At 46.9% G+C, this 17,203-nt stretch overlaps 1 protein-coding gene across 3 annotated transcripts in view; it reads left to right on the forward strand.

Moving 5' to 3' along the window:
• nwk (FCH and double SH3 domains nervous wreck) overlaps window positions 1-16,217 on the forward strand; it is a 202,631-nt gene extending 186,414 nt beyond the window's left edge. For 2 of the 3 annotated variants that reach the window (XM_075688106.1, XM_075688107.1), the window contains exons 21-23: window positions 8,119-8,238; window positions 12,669-12,739; window positions 13,303-16,217. In XM_075688106.1, coding sequence (XP_075544221.1) covers window positions 8,119-8,238; window positions 12,669-12,739; window positions 13,303-13,740 — 629 coding nt within the window. In that variant the 3' untranslated portion in view covers window positions 13,741-16,217. The remainder of the gene's footprint in view (window positions 1-8,118; window positions 8,239-12,668; window positions 12,740-13,302) is intronic. The other variant, XM_075688108.1, reaches the window with a different exon arrangement.
• Window positions 16,218-17,203: the final 986 nt, after the last annotated feature.

Here is a 17,203-nt window from a genome sequence, read left to right on the forward strand (position 1 = left end):
CCGGAGACCCTGGTTCGATTCCCACCCAGCCCATCTTGGAAGTTGCTTTTTATTTATGAATTGCCGGCCGTGATTTATCGCTCACGGCCAACGCCGCGGACGCCGACGCCGACACCGACACCGACGCCGACGCCGACGACACCGGCTTTTCTGCGACACGAGCTCCTTAACGCTATCGCGTTAATATGATCACTCCGGTGTATCTGGATATCCGAAAACCATTTAACATATCTTGTGAAACTGCTGGAGACGAAAGCTAGGTCAAGACAGCTGCCATAATTCACGCCTCGTATAAACGTTGGGCTGCCGTCATTCAGGAGTGAAAGGCCGTGGTTGCAGGCGTGCAAGTCTTTGCCCTCTTGCATTTGTTCTTGCGCTTCCCCATGCTATATGGTGCGCATTAAAATCTCCGATGATGACATGTGGGGCAGGGCACACAGACAAGATGTTCGCTAATCGTTCGGGATCAAAAATACTTGAAGGCGAGATATAAACGCCAACAAGTGTAAACATGAGTTTGCCCTTTTTAATTGTTAGGCAAACGTATTGATTTTTATCATGAGGCGGAATCGGCTGGCGAACATATGTCAGTTCTTGACGAAGAAAAACGATGACTTTGCTGCATGCATTAGTTGTTGCGGATATAACAGCTTCGTATCCCGATAATCTGACTGGTTTTGACACATTAGGCTCACATATGACAATGACTGGGAACAAATTAGTATATATATACTGACGAAAATCCGAAAGGCGTGATTTTAGTCCTCTTGCGTTCCATTGAATGATTGACGCTGCCTTGACTTCCCCTCGAAACGATGGGCGATTGCTGGCCATGTCTCTATTCGAGGCACTCAAGCACTGGGTTTAAGGCGTCCAGTACTTTCAGTGCATTTTGAGCAGACGTAGTTCCAAGGTTCGACAGAATCACTCGAATGGCATCTATGAGGGGACGCAGCATTGAAAGGACTTGACGATCTGCTTTGGGCGTGGCATCGGCGGCAAGAGCAGGCTCCCGAGCGGGCTTGACAATCTGTAGTTCTGTGGGAGATTGCTGGCTCGGAAGCGCAGGCCATTCTTCTTGAGACAAATTCCTGTCAGGCGACTTCCTTGTGCTGTTCAGCCCCTTTTTGACCTGAGTGGAGAAAGTGGGTGCTACAATGGAAGCGGCCATCTCCTTTCGCGGCTCAGCCTTTTTTGAGGCCGTTTGGTGACGCCGACGCCGACGCCGGATCGTTGCAGCAGCCGCCTTGTGTGTCGAATTGTCCCGAACCATTTGCTTGAGAACAGCGACCTCTTTCTTGATGCGAGGGCAGTCCCTAGACGAGGCAGCATGGGAACCATTACAGTTGCCGCACTTTAGGACAGTAGCCCGGCACGTCTCCTCCGCGTGAGGTTCAGCACAACGGGGACATAGTATCGAGTTTGGGCAGACACCCTTGACATGTCCAAGCCTGAAGCACTGATGGCATTGAAGAGGCTTTTGTATGAAGGGCCGAACAGGGTGTCGGAAGTGACCGACTTTGACGTGTGTTGGTAAGCAATCTCCTTTGAAGATCAGTTTGACGCAGCGCGATGTTCCAAGGCGGCTCACACGCGTGATGACAACACCCTCACTTGCTGGTTTCACGAGGATAGGCAAGTCCGCGTTGGGAATGGCGACATCGATGTCATAAATGACACCTGCTGTGGATGCGTCATCCATCGGGATATATGAACGCACTTTGATGCGCCCTAGCACCGAGATTTGCTTCAGTTTTTCGAGCGCACTCCCGTTGGTAACATCGATTGCGAGGACATTTTTGCGTGCATTTATCCGAATATCCTTAATTTCATTCGGCACGACCCCTTCCAAGAAAACACATAGTTCTTGCCTGTTTAGCAGTCGGAGGTTGTTTGAGGGCTCTTCGGGTACGAACACGATGGCGTGAGGCCAGCGTTCAGGCCTTGACTTCAACGTCGCCGTGCTCGCTTGCGTTGATGGGTTCGCGTTGACAGTCCTCCTTTTGGCCCTCTTTCTGCGGACAGTGATGAAGCTATCATCCGATGAGTCTTCATCCGACATCGAGTATAGCTCAGTGTCCTCGGTGTCACTGAGCACGCTTCCTCTCTTCCTCGTGAGGGACGGCCTTGATGACCGCTGGCCAGGAGGGCCTCCGGAAGGCTCCGCGTCCATGGCCACAAAACCGGGAGCCGAGGCACCAGGAAATTCCGAAGAATTCGTCGAAAACCAGAGAACACAGATAATAGCGTTCTAAGAAGAAGGCACTTCGTCGTCGTCCCTCTACTCCTTCAAAGAGTGTAGAGGCTGACTAGCGATCCTGAACTGTTGTTCCCGTGCCCAGCTATTCATCATTATCTTTGTCTTCTGCATATCGTCACCTAGTAGTGACGGTGAAGAAGGCAGCAAAACTGTGATTAACGAAACTAGCGTTTTATTGGGCGAACTTGTGCCTTCAAAAGCAGGCTACACTCAAAGAACAATGATAGAGGCGAACACACTTGGTGATCGTCGAAAATCTGAAATCGGCTAAGCGCGTCGGCTTTTATTCATCAGTCGTCGAATGTTCCAGAGTAATCGCTGGGATCCGCGTGTCTTCCACAAAGTTCTACACTATTCGCGTCGCGCATACATGCAATCAAATTACGCAAGGTTCGGCGAGAGACTGCGAATGGAACCATCGATAACATTCCAGAAACTTCCGATACATGCAGGCGCGTCCTGCGCTGTGCGATAACATTTGTTAGGCAGTGAAACGTGGTCGCGCGATAAAGATAAACAAGTACACGTGTCAATATTCATCTTCAATTCTATCGTTATACTCGCTCTGTTAAGGTCTATCAATCATTTGTTGTAACTCGTCCCCAGTGTTGCTGAACGGGAAAATCTCATCTGGAAAATGACGGTTGCTGAGATATTTGCCGTTGATCCTTACTCCTAAGCCGTCCCAGTTTAATAGCTTGAATACTTCTTCCAAGCTCACAGTGAATAGCATTGGAGAGATTGTGTCTCCTTGCCTGACCTCTTTCTTTATAGGTATCTTCCTGTTTTTCTTGTGGAACGCGTTAAGGTAGCCGTGGAATCTCTGTATATATCTTCCAAGATATTTATGTAATCGGCCTGTGCTCGTTGATTACGCAATGCCTCTATGACTGATGGTATCTTCACTGAATCAAATGTCCTTTCGTAATCTACGAAAGCCGTATACAGGAGCTGAGTGTACTCTGCTGATTTCTGGATTACTTGATTAATGACATGGATGTGATCCATTGTAGAGTATCCCTTCCTGAAGCCAGCCTGTTCTTTTAATTGACTAAAGTCCAGTGTTTCTCTTGTTCTATTGGAAATTGTCGTGGCGGATATTTTATATAATAATGGGAGTAAGCCATTGGGCCCATAATTTTTCATTTCTTTAACGTCTCCCTTTTGTCCTTTTACAATGGAGGAGCTCGAAGCGGCGCTAGCTCTCTGCAGGCGCTCGTCATCTCCGGGTCCAGATGGTATATCATACCTAGCCTTGTGCTATCTCAGAGAATCCGCACGGATAGAATTGTTGAGTCTTTACAACTCCTCATGGCAGGAGGCAAATGTTCCTGACGAATGGAAAATAAGCCGCATGGTGCCACTGTTAAAGCAGGGCAAATCCCCAATAGAGCTCACCTCTTACCGCCCAATAGCGCTGGCCAGCTGTGTAGGAAAGATAATGGAACGGATGATCCTTGGCGCCTGGAATAGTACCTTGAACACTACAAGATTTATCCGAATTCCACGGCTGGTTTCCGACGTGACTGCTCTTCCATCGACAATGTAATTGATCTCGTTTCATATGTCTAGCACTAAAGGTCCCGTAAGCGTTTATCTGCAGCTTTATTCTTAGATGTGAAAGAGACATACGATAACGCATTACATGAGGCCATTCTCGACGCTCTTGCGACGGTTGGCCTAGGTGGTCGAGTCTTTTTGTGGATTGCAAGTTGCCTATCTGCAAGGTCATTCTATGTGTTAACTGACGATGGCCCAACTAGGCGACGCTATACCAGCAGGGGCGTTCCTCAAGGCGGTGCTCTCAGCCCGACGCTATTCAACCTCGCTCTTGTTGGACTTGCTGAATACTTGCCAACTACCATCAAAATTTCAGTATAGGCTGACGACATCTGTGTCTGGACTTCGGCAGTCACACGTCCTCAGATACGTGCGCGGCTTCAAAGAGCGGCAACTTTGACAGCGAACTACTTGTGTAAACAAGGTATCAGCATATCACCAGAAAAATGCGCACTAGTGGCATTTACTCGCAAACCGATGATGGCTTATGTCATCTCAATCAATGGGCGGACCATTTCCTATGTCAGAACGCACAGATTTCTTGGCGTAATTATTGACCGAGACCTCTGTTGGAGCCCGCACGTGGCCTACATGAAACGGCGCAACTGACAGCAACTTCCCAGTTGTTTAAATACTTGACAGGAAAGACGTGGGGGATGTCAGTAGACGCAATGCTGAAACTCTACAGAGCTCTCTTTCTTGGTTTTTTAAGATATAGTCTACCTGTACTGAGCAACACCTGCAAGGCAAATATTCGTGTTCTGCAGGCAGCACAAGCTCAAGCACTCAGAGTTTGCGTTGGTTTGCCCGGATGCACGTCAACAGAGGCAACTATTGCGATTGCTCGGGACCATCCTATACGAACTCACATTACGGTGGAAGCCCTGAGCACGCACATCAGACGTTTTGCACGTGCCCCATATCACCACCTTGCAACACTACCTTCAGACGTGCACCAAGCAGCATCATTCTCTAAAACTATCGTCAAGTACAACGACAAAGTTTCCTCGGGCTTCACCGCTGCATCTAAACCATCGATACCCCCTTGGTGTCTTATCAGCCCCACAGTCCATCTCATTGTACCAGGAATCGGGAATAAGCCTGAACTGTCTTCGCCTCTGCTGAAGCAACTGTCTCTGCTTCTTCTGCGCGAGAGGTACGCGGACAGTTAACATATTTATACTGATGGTTCCACAAACATCCAGTGCTCGTCCGGTGCTGTGGTTGTCCCAGCAAGAGCTATTACCATCAGCTTTAGGACTGACCACCCAACAACATCGACATCTGCGGAACTAGCTGCTCTTCGCGCTGCACTTTGTTTCGTCAATCGGGAGCCACCTCGACAATGGTCAATCTTCAGTGACTCAAAGGCAGCCCTACAATCTGTGCTATCAGCTCTGCGTCGCGGGCCGTTCGAACAGCTCGTATTCGATATTAGATGTCTACTCCATATATCACAGGAGAAAGGACACCACGTGACGTTTCAGTGGCTGCCAATTCACTGCGGCGTCATAGGAAACGAAGACGCCGATAATGCCGCTCGGGCAGCTCTTGAAGACGCACAAGAAGAGGCCATACCACTTTCACGGTCCGACGCAGCTAGCAGACTACGAGTGCTTGCACAGGAGATCACGCTCTCTCTGTGGTGCACACCAAACAGCCAACCATCAACCGGAGCAACCGGAGCAGCCATCAATGCCACCTGCCCTCTTTGATGCATCTCTGTATGCCAACTGGACTCCGCCGAAGAGAGTCGACTCTGCTTTATCGCTTATGGCAAGGGGTGGCTTTCACGAAATTTTGCTCATTTCGCATTGGAATGGCCGACAACGCTCTCTGCAATGCCTGTCTTTGCGAGGAGACGCTGAAACACATTCTGTGCGACTGACCGGAATATAATGTTCAGCGACAGTCCCTCGCATCCGTTCTAGCGCACCTTGAAACTAGACCATTGTCCCTCGTAACGATTTTCACATGCCGCCGACAGAAGACATCGCAGCTGAAGTCGACGAAGAGACTACTTCGGTTTTTGAAAGAGACGGGATTGGACAAGCGGCTGTGACAGTGATATCACGTACCACGCAAGACTTATGGAATCTAACGGACGATGTGTGTGCTGTGCTATCTGCTCTCTCTCTCTCTCCTTTCCCCATCTTTCATCCCCCCCATCCCGCTCCCATGTGTTTGCTGCCCCATGTGTAGGGCAGCAAACCGGTAAAGCTAAACTGGTTAACCTCCCTGCCTTTCCTTCTCCACTTTTTCCTTTCTTCCTTGTCGATTAGTATAATGTTTCCGTTCTTCCAGTTCTCTGGGACCCTTGAAGTCGATAGGCGCATCGTATAGAGAGCGACCAGTTTTTAAAGCATTATGTCTCGTCCATCTTCGATTAAATCGACTGTTATTCCATCTTCCCCTGCCACTTTTCCCCGTTTCATGTCTTGCAAGGCCCTTCTAATCTCATAGATACAGAAGGAGTCTTTGTAACCTGGTCATTACTGCTTCGAATGGAGGTATCGTGGCTCCTCTGGGTACTGTACAGGTCAGTATAAAATTCTTCCGCTGCTTTTGCTATACTTTCGAGATTGTTGATGATATTACCTTGCTTATCTTTCAGTGCATACATCTTGGTTTATGCTATGCCAAGTTTCCTTCTCACTTATTTCATGCTTCGTCCATTTTTTATGCTTCCTCAGTCTTTCTAACGTTCTCTCCTTGTAGATCAGTTTTGACAGTGCCGCCAACTCTGTGTTATCTCTTGAGTTGGACACTTTCATTCTTTGTCGTTTCGTGATTAGGTCTTTATTTACTTGGGAGAGCTTGCTTACTGGTTGTCTTGGTGTCTTACCTCCCCATTCAATTGCTGCCTCTGGGACCAGTCTAGTTACCGTTTCATTCATTACCTAAATGTCATCTTTATCTCTCTGTTCTAAGGCTGCATATTTGTTTGCAAGTAGCAGCTTGAATGGTTTGCTTTTACTGCGCCTAGGTTGGCCTGTTTGTTCCTGACCAAATTTACTCTTTCTCTATTCAAATTGAGGTGAATCCTAGACCTCACCAACCTATTATCACTGTACTTAACTCTACCTAACACTTCAACATCATTCATTATGCTGGGTCGGCAGAAAGTGTGAAATCTATTTCATTTCTTGCTTCACCATTAGGGCTTTTCTAGGTCCGCAATATGTTGCTGCGCTTCCTGAAGAAGGTGTTCATTATTCACAGCTCATTCCTTTCCGCGAATTCTACCAGTATCTTTCCTCTAGCGTTCCTAGAATCGATGCTGTAGTTGCCAATTGCTTGTTCACCAGCCTGCTTTTTCCCCACTTTTGCATTGAAGTCGCCCATGCACTTTTCTCATCGCTAATTGAACATCTTTATCAATTTGATGTACTTTATCATAATCGTGACTGGATGTTGGAGCGTAGGCTCGTACTACCTTTAGTCTATACCTCTTATTAAGTTTACGACTACTGCTACCCTCTCATTAATGCAGTAGAATTCGTCAATGTTGCCCGCTATATCCGTATGGATTGGGAATCCTAGCCCGTATTGCTTTTTATCTGGAAGACCTGTATAGCAGAGGACATGGCCTTTAGTCAGCACTGTATAAGCCTCACCAATTCTAATCGCACTAATGCCAATGATATTCCAAACAATGCCTAATAGTTCCTCAAAAAGTCGTGCTAAGCTAGCCTCACTCGACAGAGTTCGGGTGTAGTGCCCAAATGGTTTGCCTATTTTAGCGATTGTGTAGGTCTTTTAATTGGCAGAATATAGAAATCCATACTGGAAATACAGTCAAAACGTTAAGGCAGGAAGGAACTGAGTGATACATGCGCTGACGATGAATCCATACCAATTCCCTCAGTTTTGGTCTTATGAAATATAGGAAATAGCAGGTTGCGTGTTCAATAATCTGTTTGACACATACTTGTTTTTTATTTGCCTCCGCAATAGAAATATTTCACAGCAGTCATAGGCACTAACCAGCAGCTTCTCAGCAGTTTCTTTTGATTCCGGAGTAAAGCTTAACTCTTGGGTACATTGATGCACTACAGCGCACTGCCAAACATATGCGGCCTGTCAATGCTAACATGTTTATCATATCTGCGAACTAAAGTTGTAGTCTTAGAACATGTCACTTGCCTGCCTGCACCACAACAGCTTCGTCTTCGTGGCACACCGGACCTCGGCTGCCATGCTGAATGCAACGGTGGTAGTATAGTTCGTGCCTGCTTGCTCGCGTATGGCTCGAGAACCACCACAGCCAGCGGTGGCCTTGTCTCGATCTCTTGTAGCCGTCTCTGTACTTTATAACGATCCCGATTTCCAACTGGAGCTGCCGACACCGCAACAGGCCCACTACCAGAGTCAGTTCTCGGGGTCCGAGAGCGAGTCGAGCGACCATGACGTCGCTGGTAAGTCTCGAGTTGGAAATCACGCTGTTCTCCACCATATTTCTCACGCACCTTCTCCCACCTGCTTCCCGTGTCTCAACAGAGGCAAGGTACACAGGAGTAGAGTCTGCACACGCATTGCTTAAATAGTGTAGTGCCGGTGTTTTTTTTAAGCCCAACTTGCAGTTAGGAAATTTGTAGCTGATGCCTCCTGTTCTGTCGTTCGCTGCAACATCTAAGCTGGAATAGTTCTACGATGATTGTAGTTCGGGCCGGTTGCTTATTCATCGAACAAAGCAGGAATCCTTTAGTAGACGATTCTCGAATTACATTACTTGTACTTGAATGGCCAGCGATAAGAGCCTGAAAGTATGTTGCAGTGGCGAGTGTCACTTGCAAGTCCTCATATTCCGCTAATGACGAGTGCCCAAATCTCAGTGATGGCTGGCAGGAAAAGCGAGTGGTGGCGGTGAAAAGCATTTATTGGGCTATATATACAGAGAGGTGCTCGGGGAGAGATCTCTAGTTGGTCGCGCCCCTTGCAATACTGGGCGGAGTCTCTCATTCCGGGACCTCGTTGGTCTTGACCGCTACGCAGGTCCGCCGAACTAGGGCTTGTTGGGCCGATAGTTCCTGGCAGCCGAATAGGGCAGCCTCCCAGTCTTCTCGGGAAGGGAAAGGGGTGATGGGGGGGAGAGAAGGATTTTGCCTGCATGCCCAAACCATGTGGAAGGTGTCGGAGTGTGAAAGAAAGGATCACGATGAGGCCAATCCGCTCTGCTCATGATGATCCTGTCAGAAAAGCGGGTGCGCTCCTGTTTACCTTTCCTCTTCCTTTCGTCAACATTGTACCCGTTCCATGAAAAGAAACCCCATCGTGAAAGGTGCTGTCATGACATACTTACATGTCTTATGTAATCGTGACACTAAAAGCGGTTTCCGTCGCTGTAACAGGCTGTAAAAATTCTAGAGACATTCCTCCATAAAATATACCTCCTTAAATTTATGTCAAGCACGACACGGGACTTCTTTTGCTCATGGAGAAGTTCTAACTCTATTGCAAAAGTGCAAAGGCGAATACAATTAATACCATCTTCAGGGTACCTCTCTATTTCGATTTACAAATTATATGCTGGTTTTAAATTAAGACCAGGCAGCAGTCACAGTAACGCACACCGGAGTGGAAGATATATGGTTGCTATCGCATACGTATATATATATATATATATATATATATATATGAAATGCGACAAGCAGGGTAATATGTTTTTTACAGTGATTTATCACATATGACAACACTTTCTCATTATGCTCACATACGCAGGGGGAGCCGCGGTACTCATATGCTGCTCAATACACGGTGAATTATACGTTTACTTCAGGCCGACAAGAAGGAAGTTCGTTTAAACCTTCACATGCATGCGAATGTAACTCTGGAAGTAATTTATCGTGAGCAGGAAGTTAACAATATGAGACATCAGAAGACGATCCTTTACTTGGAGCTTTCCAATCCCACACTTCGAAAGACGAGTACCTTTTATGATTCGCTTCGCTGGCTGTCCGGATATTCACAAACGTCGACAAAACTCGATATCAAATACGTTTTTCAGAGCACCACTTGCATACTAAATATTAATGTGCATAAGTTCAGCGATACGTAACCTTAGATGTAGCTACTTTCTGCTCGGAGATTGTTTTGCATCGTAGTTTTTGCTTCTGTTCAGCATGTCTGTTGTGTGTAGTGCGCTGTGCTTGCCCTTAGAGGATCCTTGCTTGCCCGATTGTGCAAACGCCTGCGGCATGGTGACTTATTTACAGCAGCAGCAACGTGCTTGCTGGAGCCACGCATGTTTTGGCACCTTCCTCTCTGGTATTTTCAGTTGAAGCAAGAGCCTCTGTGATTTGATTTGCTTGCTGATATATCACTTCTACAATAGGCTGCAACTATTTCTTTGTTGCTGAAGGAGAAAATTGTCACTATGACGCTCTTTTCAGGTTTGAATACATAGTACTTGAGTGTATGAGAAAGTGTACGGTGCAGCTAAGCGGGGCTAGTTCGGTTTGAACGTTGTCGCAATCTTGATCTAGCAAAAGTAAAAAAATTGATCCGCGTTCCCTGTGAGCGTGCGTGCGTGTGTGTGTGTGTGTGATTTTGACACAATATTTGTATAATCATCTGTGGCAGATAGCACAATTTAACGTCTTAACCTGAATTAGCCGAAGAGGCGGACATTATTTGCGCAATAAATCGAGACGTGTGATTGACTAATTAAAAATGAAATATGGGCAGTTTTGCCCGACGCGCGATGCATTGAAAGTGATAGCAAAGCTTAGTTTTGCCAGGAAACTCATAGGGCCGTGTTCGAAGAATACGCGGGGGCGACATGTCGGCGCGAGGCAGGCTGCAGAGCAACTTGTGCTGCGCAGCAAAAACAGCACCCCTGCAGCCTTCGGGCGTCGCACACCTCAGTGGTGCACTAGACGATAAGACAGAAGGAAGCCCGTCTGAGCTTGCAGCTCGAAGTGCAGCGTCTGTTCCGCTCGGACCATTGTATGCCGCGCATGCTGGGCTTGGCATACTGGACCAGTGGGCCGCGCATGCGCGTAGATACCGTAAAAGCGCGGCGATGTCAACGCGACGGCGCAACTGGGCCTCGAGCCTCCGTGTAATTGCTATCTTACTAAATATGTTGACATACTGCGCACAGACTCCGCAGCGCCGAGTCACAAATTGCTCTAAGCAGCTCAACAGTCATTCACTCTTTCGCGCGACCTACTAAATCTATACAGTCATACGACTGACTTTGCAGAAGCAATGTTCAAGATCGGTCTCCATTTGAACGTCACTTGCCACTGCTCAGTAACTATATTCCTCTTGTGCCTCAGCGAGAAGGCGAGCTCATCCACTAAGCCCACGGCCACGCCCCACTACATGGCAGGAATGTAACGTAGCACATTTCACCAATTTACCAACAGTTTTCAAGTACAATTTCAATCATGTAAAAATGAAGAGCTTAATGTTTTAATTGATACCATTAGTGTGAGGCGTTAAAACCATTGAGAGAGAGAGAGAGAGAGAGATAGAGAGGCAAAGGAAAGACAGGGAGGTTGACCAGAGATTATCTGCGGTTGGCTACCCTGTACTGGGGGAGGGGCAAGGGGATGCGGTAGGTGAGAGAGAGAAGGACCATGTTTTGTATTTGGAACATTAGGTTACAACAGAACATTATTTTTTTGCAAGCGCTAATTGGTACTGTAGTAAGGGAGGGAAATAAAATGTGGTTGCGCAATATCGGTAGAATGCCCGTAATACACCAGTAAGGCTCTTTGGTCTAGCCGAACTAACTGCTATAATTTTTTCTTAGTTATGTGGCCGAGGTGTTCGAGCTACCACATAATCTTACACAGGTAGCCTGATGATGACCTCATAAATTCTAAGCACAGCAATGAACTTCTCAAGGGATCATGTGAATAAAGCATGTGGTGAAATTCACCAACACCAATTGGATCCTGTAGGTTCACGAGGCTGGGAAAGATTTCTGATTTCAACAGAAGTTTCAATATTTGCATTTCCAAACTGCGTCGGAAACTGTATCGGTGTTCGAGTTAAATATAGCTTGCACTGCGTAAGAGGCTTTTTGTAAAAAAAAGTGAAAACACAGTGTCTTTTGCTACAAATTTAGCGGTGCTTACTTCAAAAGCGGTGCTAGTTTCAAAACTCGCTTTAATTGAACATACCTTAAGAACTAACTAGCTGCCAATTTGCCACTGGTGAATACTTAAAAAAATATAACCGTTAACGTAAATATGCGCCGTATAAGGTGGCGATAACTACTCATATACCAGTGTGCACTTAGCAAGATTAAAATTTGTTTTTATGTAAAAGAAAAATCAAGGCACGTGCTGCGACAGCTGCTGATTTAATCTCTTCTTAAATACTGAAAAGGCCGCTGCAATGCAAGTATAAGAATGCAACAATTTGCTCTTAATTATGCGATTGATAATGACAGGCTTTCGCAGTGACTTTTGAATATCTCTCATAGAAATATCAATAAGATGAGGCAATGAAATGTGTTACGTTGAAAGCTGTTGGCTGCCCTTCGCAGCTTCCCAGTTAAATGCAGCCCACGACTCTAGTCATCTTATGTCAATAGCGTCTGTTCGCTTCCGCCTGCTGCAGTTCCCGTCTCCATCCGGGCACTTTTGTCAGGCGCCCTTCCGATACTCCCACGTGTGCCTGTCTAGGAAATTTCCTGAATGCAGATATAACCGGCACTTGTTTTGTTCAACAGCAGCTAAGAAACGTTTTCGTTTTCAATGCCGGTAACACGGAGGTACGTAGAAATATTTTCGCGTGTGTTTTGAAATCTTCTGCATGAGCACGTCATTCGTTTCTCCTGAAGGAGACGCTAACAGTGGAGTTGGTCTTTCATTTCGTGCTGCACGGAAAGGCCTCGCCGAGGCAGCCACTTACGTCCCACTGGTGTCTAGCCCCGAGAGCCCAGCGGCTGCGGACGCCTCTGTAAGTCCATCCTTCAGTACCTCATTGCGCGGGCCACGTAGCTGCGGTTTACTGAACCTTACTTTCCACCTTGCCACGAGTCAGTTGCCCATCACTAGAAGAACCTGTTATGCTGAAAACAGTCTTGTAACCGGGACCTCAAGGAGCAACTGCTAGTGTTTTAACACCACCTTATGACCCGGTAGTGGCACGGACCGATTACTTCTAGTGGCCGCTCACTAGTGGCGCTGCTCATTTCACTGATTTTGTGGTTACCATAAAGAAGGGAACGAAATAATAAAATATTTTTTTCAGCTCTTCAAGGGGCAATGTTTTACTTCGCCGACGTTGTCCACTTCTTTAATGCGAGTCTCGCTCGCGTTGCGTCCGCCGTGCTCTGTTTGGGGCACACGGTCGCAACGTGCGGGCACTTCTCTGCCACCGGGATAGCGTGGCGCAGTAGTGAGAGAGATTCTGCCGGAGAATCTCATATTTTATGCTCTTTGAGAACCTTTAGCTCAGCTCGAATGGAGCTCTTAAATTTGCCGATGCTGCGTTCTCATCGAATCGCTCGTGTCTTGCAGGTCGCAGAAGAACCTGCGCCAGGCGGGAAGCCGCCGAGGCCGCCCACGCCACCGCACCAGCAGACGGTCACCGTGGTCATCGACTCACCGGACGAGCCACCCCGAGAGTTCGCCGACAGCGAAGACGAGGACAACGGTGACCAGGCGTCCGTCGTCGAAGCGCCGGTCGAGGTGTGTGCCCCTGAGGAGCAGCCGCCCAAAGATGAAATGGTAGCCGAAGTCGAAGATGCAGTTAGCAGCGAAAGACAAGCAACAGACCCCGGTGAGACCAAGGCACTGGCGGAAGGAGAGACACGGGAGACCAGCGGAAGCAAGCCAGACGAGGTTACGGTAGCGGCCTCCGCCGTCTCCGAATCTCAAAGTGCCAGTGCCGATCAGGCGGAACCACCCGAAGAACTTTCGAAAGAGGACCAGGCAAACAACAACGCGACCGACTGAATGTGTTCTAGATGACTCGACGGCATGTACCAGCAAATGATGGCGTCGTCTGTATGTTGAACGCTTCCAGCAGTGAACGACGGTTGGGCAGAAAGCAGTGCATGCACACTCTGTGAGAAGCGATGTTATGTCTGCTGACGGGCCTTAGCACTGTCTAGCTAGCAGTTGTGTTGTTGCGCTTTATAAGGCGTGCGCATATGATGTAGCGGGGCAGCTGCACAATTAGTTCCTCTGCTTGAATACCTTTCGATGTTTCTGTTCCAACGGGATGTACGGTGGTGCGCTCCTCTGCATCGCCAACAACATGAGTAGTTACAGTTCCAGAACTCTAGTACTTTGTATTTTTCCCTTCCTGTTCGTGCATTTTTATAAGGCGCTATAATGGGAAAGAGTTGCATCACTAGAACCAAGTACTTGCGTTAATAATTTAGCAAAGGACTCTTTAGCATAGTACCAAACAAGTGGCGCACAGTTACTGCCGATCATTCTGACAAGCAGGCAACACAAAAAAGAAACAACGCCAAAAGCACGAGGGGCAAGAACAGTGCTAAACGGATAAATTTCTATGGTACTTGTGTGCCGTTTCATTTTGTGAAATTTGAAATGTCAAGTTACACATGTTTATATTTTCTTCGATAAGTATTCAACAGCTTATACGGTCCTGCGTTCCAAAGCCAGTTTATAGTCAAGCTATTGTTTATTTATTAAAGGGAGCGAAAATGCGGAAGTGCACTGCGCAAAGTTCTACGCCATGTCGGAGGTTAGCTCGCAAAAGATAGGTCGTCGATGCATCACAAAGGGGAGGCGTGTGGCTTGCTTTGGCGAGCGTTAATATTCTGCCACATTACAAAATATGCATCCAGTACCGCAACTAAAGTGTCTTGTGAAGTGAACGACTGCAAGTGCAGCGTTTCAAAGCGCGCGAGCACCAGCAATAGAAAGAAAACCATTAAACGAACTTCAAGAACTTACACATACGATGTCGAAGGCCTTTTTGTTTTGTTGTTGTTGTTGTTGGTCTTCCTGCGCTCGTCGTGTCCTACGCCTGCAAGTCCGCACTTGAGTAAGCCGTTTTGCTCCATATACAACGCTTCCTAAAAGCTATACAAAAACATTCTATTGAGCTAGGACCAATGCTTAACTCTTCCGTCTTTAGTCGTTGTTGGAAGAGATGAAGCCCTTGCATGTCCTTATTGGTCCGTCATTCTCCTCTTCTAGTGCAGCCACACATATGCCTGAAATACGGAGTAAAGTGTGACCAACAGGCCATTCTCATTTTTTCTTGCTTACCTTCCAGTGATGCTGCCTTTATGGAAATCAGACCTGTGCTTTTTTCTTGATAATTGATGTTTCAGTACTAGGTTGCAAACACCTGTGTCAGAATCGCCTCCTCACAGCTCATACTTGACCATAGTTGTACTTTGTTTCTGTTACTCATTTGCGTAGTTCGACAGCTCACGAGTCTCTAAAGTTTCTCAATAATTGAAACGATGTGTCTGCCACCTGGCAGGTGAAATATGGAATTCATGGCACTAAGCAAAGGGCACTTTCGCACTCAGACAGCTGAACAAGTGATAATTAAACGAAGCCTAACAACGGATGGCTTACCGATTTCCCGAGAAGCCTTGTTTCGTTCATTCTGCTTCATTAATGCCAATTTTTATTGACTGTGTGACCGCTCATTATTCCGGTGTTCTATATCATGGAATGCAGCAAGGTGGATATTTCTTTCTTACTGTAATAAAAAGCGATAAGGACTCTGCTGAGAAGGAAGTAAGCATCCCTTCAAAGTGCCGAGAGTGCGGGAGCATATTATTAACGTTTTGAATAGCGTGATAGTTTGTTAAACTCATAGTATTTGACCTTGGCCATTACTTCTCACCTGCTTCGAACTACTGCTGCGACAAAATTAACCTTTAAGGATTTTTCGTTTGTTTTTCGTAACTAGCAGCAAAACGCTCGAAGCCACACGCAATGAAAGCAAAGAGAGAGAGTTACGGCATTTTTGTTGTGGCGATTGTAGGGAAGGAAACACCCCAGTTATGGTGATGAGGCCAATGCCTGCTATTGTGTCTATTTATTGTACCATTATAATTCTTAGCCACCCAAATAAAGTGTTAAAAAAGCAGGCATGATTCTATAAGCAATGTAACACTGCATACCAGTCTTTTCATTTGTAGCAAAGGGCCGAGTTGCAAGGAGCGTATAAGTTATGGGGCGTTGTGGAAGAACGGTCGTCGGTTGGAAGAATAATCGCAGATGTCTTTAGAATTACAAGTTCAACAGCGCGCGTTGTTCCTTTCGCTGGCGCAGATTTGTTGTTGATCTGTAAATAGAAACAAAGGAAGCCGCTGCTGTTCGCTGGGCATAGCGAGTCGCGGTCTGTCGACCGCGGATGCAGGTCGCACAGCTCGTGCCCGTTTCACCGTTCCGTTATTGTTTGTGTCCCTCACAAAATAAACACCTTTGGTTTCTTTCCCGAGTGCCTTGTCTTCTATCGCTCACGAACCAGCGGCTCTCTACAGGGACCGCTTTGTGTCGTTGACAGGGAGTGCGACAAAATAAACTTTATTATTTATTCACAAGCCACATCCGGCGCTCAGTAGGACAGCTTTCAGTAGTAGACACCTTGAATAATGAAAACTTGCCATTTATGTGCCTTATCATAGCTGGCCAGAGAATTTTGAATGGCATATTCGACTGCTCACTTCAGACTGCTCTGGAAGTGCTATTCAACAGCTCTACATCACTACTGCGTGAATAGGTGTGGCGGCAGCAATTAATTCGGGCGTCGCTACGGTCAGTTGAGCCAGTAGCTATTGCCGTCTTTCGTGACCTGCAATACTCTGTGCTCTTACGACCAGTTGCACAAGATTCGCTGTTTGGAAAGCGAGGTAAATGCGATTGGCGCAGCGAATGGACAGACGTCGTCCGTTGCGTGCGGGCGCACACGGAGCGAGATAACTGAGCGAGCAAGCCTTGCTGCACTGAAGAACAAAGATCCGAGAGGAATTTCGAGTTCCTAAATATTTATGCGCATTTTTGACTTAATAGATCTGTGGAGAGAAGTAATTAATAACGGAAAAATGAGACATCCACCCAATTGAAGCAATTGCTACAAAAAGAAACCGCACTCGAACTGTTGCCCAACAAACAAAAACTCTTGCTTTTTCTTCGAGTTGTTAATAAGTTTGACTTCGCCCGGCCATCTGGTAGCCGCTTGGTTAGCTCAGATGGTAGAGCGGCTGTCCCGGAAATGCGGTGGTCCTCGGCTCCAGTCCCGTACCATATCAAGTTTTTCTTCATCTGCGAGGCTTTTCTTACGAGAAAACCGTATGGGTTTCCTTTGTAGCAGTTGCTACGATTGGGTGGATGTCTGATTTCCCGTTTATTAATATGCACTTTTGGCTACATATATATACTTTTTGTCTTATCGTTTATTGCGTGATGCGTCTGCCTCTAA

Source organism: Dermacentor variabilis, chromosome 4 (genome assembly GCF_050947875.1).
Source record: "Dermacentor variabilis isolate Ectoservices chromosome 4, ASM5094787v1, whole genome shotgun sequence".
In the NCBI taxonomy this organism is placed as follows: domain Eukaryota; kingdom Metazoa; phylum Arthropoda; class Arachnida; order Ixodida; family Ixodidae; genus Dermacentor; species Dermacentor variabilis.